Below are 8,069 nucleotides of genomic sequence, written 5' to 3' on the forward strand. Positions count from 1 at the left end.
GCCAAGTTTAATGTTTGATCTCGTTAATTCAAGATTAGTTTCACCGACATTAATTAATTTTCGCTTCAGTGCTAACTAAAGAAGAAGAGAAATCGGGAGTTCACGTGAATGAGAGTAGATTCCACAAGCCCACAAAAATAATAATCACTTCACGTATTATTTTTCTTCCCTCCTTTCCAAGTGACTGTTCAGCAATGGCAATGACTGCCCAGTTGTTCCCCAATTAGTTGTTGAAAACGTGCGAATTGTAGGAAGGTTGCTCGAGGTCGGTCGTCAATTTATGTTATACTCCAAAATGTGTTTCTCGCTATAAGCAACTCTTCGAAGCGCGTATTGGACTGACGTCAATGGGAGTGTGTGTGTTACGTGAGGATAATGGTAGTCGGTGTGAAGAAGGGCAGATAAACAAATACACTCACTTGCAGTTATTATAACACACTTTATCAAAATCGAGCGAAGTACGCCCCGCTTTAAACGAACAGTTTCTTCTTCTTTTCCTTCCTTCCTGTATTTCGTCGATTAGCTTAAGCATACGAATCACGCGTGAGATTGTTAGCGCGCCGCGCACGTGTCCATGCCGGAGAGAGGCACGTCGTCGCACTATAGAACGTTAACGACTACCTGCGCGATTCTAACTGCGGCGATCCACTTTGATAATTACAACGATGCGAACGGTTGCCGACGGCGAGTATTTTCAGGGAATCCACATCGGGTAGGAGAACGAGATGGCGCATAGGGGTTAGGGCGAGGAAGGAAAGGAAGAGTTCCTCACGGCGGATCCCGTTCTGCAAATGCCAGTCCGCCCGTTCACACGCACAGCTGATTATCGATTAATATAGTTGTTGACTCCACGCTTGCGAGAAGCTTCATTGAATTATCATTCCGATCGAACGGACAAATCGCGTGGGCAGCTTTCTCTATCTATCTACCTCTCTCTCCTGCCCTTGGCAGTTTCTCACTCTCTCACTCTCTCTCTTTCACATACACACACACACACACACACACACACACACACACACTCTCTCTCTCTCTCTCTCTCTCTCTCTCTCTCGTCGGATATACTTATTTTACGACTGGGGTGCGGATGATGCTACTTTTAGCGCGCACTTCCTCCTTTATATAATAGAGTTACTTGCGGCGCGTATGTACAATCGGCGATCAGTTCAAGTTAAAGACGACGGTGAGATTTTTCGACACGTGTTTTTACCCGTCAAGACCGGTTGTGGGGGAGTCCTCAATTCTCTAGGAAGGACACGAATTGTGTGAGCTTCTGCAGCTGGTCCTCAGTCAGGCAGACCTCATTCGACAGATTGCACTCATCCTCGTCAGGCTTGCGCGGCTGCACCATAACGCCATCGATGCTCCAACCCCTGTCAATCGCGGTCCGTCGCGCCTCGTCCAACGAGAGCCCGGTCATCGATGCCAAGACCGTCAAATCCAGCGAGGAGTATGCCTTCGATATCAGCTTCATTATCCGTTCTCGAACCTTGTCTACAAAAATCGCGGACAAACAGGGGCTCCGTTATCTCCGAGCGCGAAGATGTCCTTCGTTGCTTAATGAAAGATGTTCCGAGCAAGGAACTTCATTGCTTACAGATTCCGCTTGAATAATCGATTATCGGCCGGTGTTGTAATCTCGATAATTTTAGAATCAGACGGTGGACTTGTGTGATGTGCGAACCGATTGCCGTGAATTGCGATAATAAACAGTCTAGTCGAATTAATTTCTCGTGTCTTTCTCTCTCTAAAGTGTTTCTAAATTGAGCTCTAAACGAGCGATTCGTTGCAATTAATATAAAAGGCAAAGTAGTGTGCGTGTATGTGCAACAATACAAGATACAAAAGTAGAAAATATGCTAAATAAAGGAAAAATATAACAACCATCGTGGAAAATTATGACAATAGAAGAAAATTAATTCTATTCAGAATATTAAAGATTGACATGTATCAATTTGACCGGTCAATTTTGCCAGGCTTTTATTTCTTTCCAAGTGGCCGAGTTTTTCGTTTTATTAGTTCGTGTTTTACCGAAATAAAGACAGCTCATAGCATACGCCTACCTTTAAGAGCTGTCATAATGTCCGTGACGTCCTCACTCCATTCCGCATTGAGAGCCACGTGTACCGCTGCCCAATCGCGTTGCCACATGCGCTGTCCTACCAGCCATATCCGTCCGAGTTCTTCGTTCGCGGCCTTCACGTTCGAGGGAATTCGCTTCCAGAGGTATTTCGCGTTGCATCTGCGACGTCGGTCGTTCATTCAAACAGACCGATCGATACGAAAAAACCGGCGCGCCCGGGCGTCGCGAGCGATGCACCGAACGAAAATAAGATTGGCCGCGAATAGCTTGTTCCGCGGCTTGATATCCGCAAAATATCTCATGCGACATATGCGCTCTTGACGCGTTTGTCTTCGGAATACGAATTTAACGTCGAGGACAATAAAAATAACCTCAGGTCGTGTAATCCATAAACATGGAGCAATAAGCACAACGCGAAGAAGTAAAAAATTGGCGAAGCCATTCACGAATCTAACGGAAGTTGAAGCTGTAAGAATATGTGGCAGCAAGCAAAATATTACAAATTCTACGATATTTGACGTAGTGAGAATGACTTTGAATTAATACACACTTAATGAGATATGCAAGAAAATGTTATTCTTCCTTATAAAATTGGATAGTCTGAAGAATCCAAATGAAAAAGGAAGACTAAAGTCTTTCAAAACAGACAGACGTGTATTGAAAAGAAATTTATACTACCAATTAAATATTAAACATTTCTGCAAGTTTAAACATTTCTATGAAAAAGAGATCACATCATGTGCGTTATGATCTATTAAAAAACATTTAACTTGATCTCTTTCTCTCACTACAAGTTAAATACTAATGTAATAAACATGAACCGAAAGTTTCATCGTGATACTACTTGTATTCACATTTTGAGTATTAGTAATATTATAAGTATTAAAATATTACTAATATTATTAATATTAGTAAGGCAAATATTTACCTTTACACAGCCAGCTTTAAATAATTTCCGAATAACTTTAATGTTGACCTTGACCCTCAGCGCTCATTGTTTGTTAAAAAATGATTAATAAAAGACATTGCATAAAATGAATGTAACTTTTGGATACTGTATATACAAAACATGGAATTGTAGGCTAGGAAGGTGCCAGCCGTACGTACGTACACACATACACACACACTGGTCGCCGACACGCGTGCTCGCGTGCTTGTGTCCTATTATATTTGAAGTTTTATAAATATACACTTTTGAGAGAAATTCTCACTCTTCAGCTTAAGTACAACAGACTTGGCCCCCCTCCCGTCGCGGTGCGGGGGGTCTGAGGGGCGTAGCCCCCCAGTTACACGACTAGAGACAAGTATCTTTTTTATTAATATCTCGGAAACTATAAGCGATTGCCATATAGTCGTGTTTATATTATTAAGAAAAAGTGTGTATTTATAAAACTTCAAATATAATAGGAACACACGCACACACCGCAAGCCCGCCCAGGCGGGCGAGCGAGCGTGCGTGCAGGCGAATAATGTGTTTTTTTTTTATTAATATTCGCGCACATTCGTGTACTGTTTACCATATTTCCACATACACTGTATTAAAACAAAAATTACGTTCAACTTCTAAAACTTTTTTGTTAATAACTTTTTAACAAACAATGAGCGCCAACAAAGGTCAATAGCATTGACCTCCTCGAGATCAAGGTTACTCGAAAATCATTTGGAGGTGGCTGTATAAAGGTAAACATTTACCATTAGTAATATTACTTATAATATTACAAACGTCCAAAATAAATATCGTACTTTAATGATGATATAAGATCACTATGATTGTTAGTACCAAATGTTTTAGTAATGAAATTAAGCAATTTCAAGTCACTAATTTCAATAGATTATATATAAATGCAAACATAAACTTCTACCACATTTTGAAAATGTATTTTCTCATATTAATACGTATCAACATGTTTTGTGCAGACACATATTGTGCTTTATGTTCACATTTTGAATATTAGTGGTATTGTAATACTTATAATATTACTAACACTCGAAATAAATATTGTACTTCATACATCAATGATGTAAGATCACTATGATTGATGGTTTAATGCAATAGTATAATCAGTTATATCAAATGTTTTAGTAATGAAATTAATCAATTTCAAGTCACTAATTTCAATAAATTATATATAGATGCAAAAATAAACTTTTAGCATGTTTCAAAAATTTCTTATATTAATACGTATCAATATATCAAATGCTTTGTATGCATTATGCTTCATTGTAATGTACATATCATGCTTCATTATAATATAGAAGTTGAATATTTCAATGCCAAAAAACCTCATTCAGCTTAGGTATCAATCTATTGAAATTAATGACTTAAAATTGCTTAATTTCATTACTAAGACATTTGGTATGACTGGTTATATTGCATTATATTATTAAACTAACAATCATATATTATGATCTTATATTATTATTGAAGTACGATATTTATTTTGAACGTTAATAATTTTATAAGTATGCAGCTAAGGTTGCACCAACATTATTGTGACTTTAAATGAGACTTGAACATGTGTATATCTTTATCTTTTTTCTAAATAAATAAAGACAGACATATATTTAAGTCTCGCTTAAAATCAAAATAACGTTGGTGCAATCAAGCTTAAGATACTTAAATAATAATCATAAAGCCCTAATTCATGAGTCGCAGGTTCTATTCGACATGACAGACTGTCACTGCAGTTATATTGGGAAATTCGTACGAATATCAATTTAAAATGAGAGTACAACATTTTTGACTGAAAATTAACAACGTAGCAATATATTAAAAAGATATTCAACTCACAGATCATTCTGGTAGAGATACGCCGCCAACAATTGTGCATAGGTTTGTGCACACGCAACTCCAGTTGGAGCCTGCGACAAAAAGAGACGAGTAATGAGTTGATATTTCCTTCACTTGAACAAATTATCGAACTAAAACGTATTCAATTATCAGCGTAATCGCCGTGAAACCAGAGAACAGGTCGATGACATTCAACATAACCTATAAACATATTCGACGCAGCTTCAGACTCACCTCTAATTCGGCTTTCTCCAGCTCATTAAGTAACTGGCCGAGATCGCTGAGCACCATGATGTATTCGCTTTATTGTTTAGACGATAATAATGACAGCGCAAAACCTCAAAGCTACGCCGACATCGAAAGCACAAACATAAAGCGAAACGCGGACAGCTGAGCACGGATGCGATACGACGCGAGTACAAAGTGAAGTAATAAACAACGCCATCGTACGGCGTATACATTTACCTACAGCATATCATTTATCTACAGAGTGCGGGCTACTACCTATACCGACAATATTCTCATTCACGAATAACTTTCTCTCTAATTTTTTCTTATTTTGCTGATATTTATCAGTATTTTCTTTTTTATATAGCTGAGCTATGTGCAATTGTTGGCGGCGTATCTCTACCAGAATGATCTGAATTGAATATCTTTTTAATATACTCCTACATTGTTCATTTTCAATCAAAAATACTGTACTCTCATATTTTAAATTGATATTCGTACGAATTTCCCAACATGACTATTCAGTGGCAGTCTGTCATGTCGAATGGAACCTGCGACTCATGAATTAGGGCTTTATGATTATTATTTAGATATCTTAGGCTCGATCCCATATAGCACAAATCTCTAAAAGACTTCTTAAAGAATTCCAAAAGTGTTCTAGAGAACTTGGGAACCCTTTTGGAACTCTTTAAGAAATCTTTTAGAGATTTGTGCTATATGGGATTGCACCAACGTTATTTTGCGGATAGAAAGCACAGAATGCAATGAGTTAAACTTACTCGAGCTGTCATAACGTAACGATCGCGACATTTTGCATTCGGCACTTCCGATGATAACTCGCGCTCGAGATGCTCTTTCGATGGATTGAGGGTGTAACACATAGCAGTTCGAGAATGGTATTCTAACCGCTATAATGCAACGGACGCACACTCTGTTGATCGGTACTCTCGACGAACCGTCACGCGAGATATTTACTTCCAACGATCAATCATGATTATTCTGTCATGACACAAGCGCTACTTACAATCGGCACTCTCGGCGACGATAATTCACACTCGAATTTCGTCTTCGGCAAGCCGAGATCGCGACACGCAGTGGAGTTACTTTCCGAGGACGAACTGCCGCTTAGCCATTGCGGCGATTGCGATTCTCGAAGCGTCAAACGCGCAAACTTCATTCGGTACTCTTACTTTCGATCCCTGCGACGGTAATATGCGCGCGAGATTCTCCTTCGGAAAGTTAAAAGAATAAAATGTAATGATTTGAATTCTACATTGCCGATAAGAGAATGCGATTAATCCGAAATTATTGTACTAATATAAAATTAATATTTTGATTAAAATTGTGACATAAAGAACGAGTATTTTTTAAAACAAGCATATCTTAAATATGTTACGTATTGTTACAAAAGCATCACAAAGTACATAAATTAAATTAAATGTTTACATGCTATATTTAGCATCTCTGTCTATCTGAAACTATAACCATGAAGCTTTACATGACACTTTCAATAATTCGTTCCGCGAGCTATTTACTTTCAGCGGCTATTTAACGATATTTTTAAAATCTCTTTGACAGTTAACACTTACATGCAACACTTCTGGTGACGATATTCACATGTTAACTGAAACCACGGAAAATGCAGAACGGCATTTCGTACTTGATCTGCTACGTTGCGAACCGTTCCATAACTAAGCGCGCATGCACAGTAGTAGCAGGCCTTCCAACTTACTATTTTCATCGACATTTCAAGGTATAATTCAACTACAGGGTTGCGTTCCAAGATTTTACTCGACGTAGCACTTAATTGACCAATCAGAACAAAGAAAACTAAGATATCTTTATCGTGATTCGTTAATTGAATGTACTCTACCCGCTGAGTAGGATTTTAGCCTAGGAACGTAGCCTAGATCGGACCTTTATTTTAGCAGAGAGAAGCATGAGGGTGCGAGCCCATGCAGCGGAATAGCGGAGCGCGGAACGAGAGCGAAACCAATCATGAGCGTTGCACGGATTTTCAATCCCTAAGTATCCATGGGACGGAATGAATAGCACGTAACTAAAATGACTTTTAAATTAATATTTTATTACTCGTTTTTATTATTATGTACATAAATATTTAATTAAATGTGTTTTGTATTGGAAATATTGACTGAAAATATTAAAATCTATAAAATAAGTTTTAAGGCGGTTGTAACTTTCTGAAATAATGACTCGCGATTGGTTGAGCAAAATCCGCGATGTACTTATTTCATTCCATGGGGACTTAAGGGGATGCCGTAGCGAGCGACGAACTTGATAAGCGTCGATAATGTAGATTATCAAAAAGCAGAAAACGCAAATTTCACCTTATCATCATTTACCGACGATATCGAATTTATGTACACATATGTATAGATACTTATGGAATAAAAACGATCATTAAATAGGCGCTAACATGATAAAAACGATGATTAAATAGGCCCTATCATCTTTTCACTGATGTTATGCAAGTATATGTGCTACGTTGTACATTTCAATTTTCTTACACATAGTTACATAATTGTGAATACCACGTTGCCATTCGTATTCTTTCCAAAATAGGCTCTTGCTACTTTTCTGATGAATTCTTCAAACTGCTTGTCTACTGGATGCATCAAAGAAAGAGTTTTTAGAGAAGAGTGTTGTAGGCGCAAGCGTAGTTTGCGAATAACTTTTTGAAGAATATGTTATCTATTATTTGAGTTTCAATATAACTAGCAACAGTAATTTGAGATATCATTTTCATTTCGCACTAACCAATGTTACACTTTATTTTCGCACGTAATTTTATCATATAAATTATAGCAGTCAGTACACTGTAATTTTTGAAAAATAAAACCAATGTCACGACAACAATAGTTCCGTATCGTTTTCATCTTTGAGGCAGGAATACCTTATTTCATTCATGCATGTATCTTTAATATAACAAAGCATTTTTAATTTGGTCAA

At 37.8% G+C, this 8,069-nt stretch overlaps 1 protein-coding gene across 1 annotated transcript; it reads right to left on the bottom strand.

The window, feature by feature from the left end:
• Positions 1–419: 419 nt before the first annotated feature.
• On the bottom strand, positions 420–5,282 carry LOC116854122 (COP9 signalosome complex subunit 8). The gene is made up of 4 exons (XM_032835721.1): positions 5,106–5,282; positions 4,872–4,942; positions 2,061–2,239; positions 420–1,491 (listed from the first exon to the last, which is right to left on the bottom strand). Exons 1-4 carry the CDS (start codon positions 5,160–5,162, stop codon positions 1,235–1,237), a joined length of 564 nt encoding a protein of 187 aa, XP_032691612.1. The 5' UTR covers positions 5,163–5,282; the 3' UTR covers positions 420–1,234.
• Between the last annotated feature and the right edge of the window lie 2,787 nt (positions 5,283–8,069).

The sequence above is a fragment of the Odontomachus brunneus genome, unplaced genomic scaffold, assembly GCF_010583005.1.
Source record: "Odontomachus brunneus isolate Ranch 3 - 2012 unplaced genomic scaffold, Obru_v1 Obru_scaffold_008, whole genome shotgun sequence".
Lineage (NCBI taxonomy): Eukaryota > Metazoa > Arthropoda > Insecta > Hymenoptera > Formicidae > Odontomachus > Odontomachus brunneus.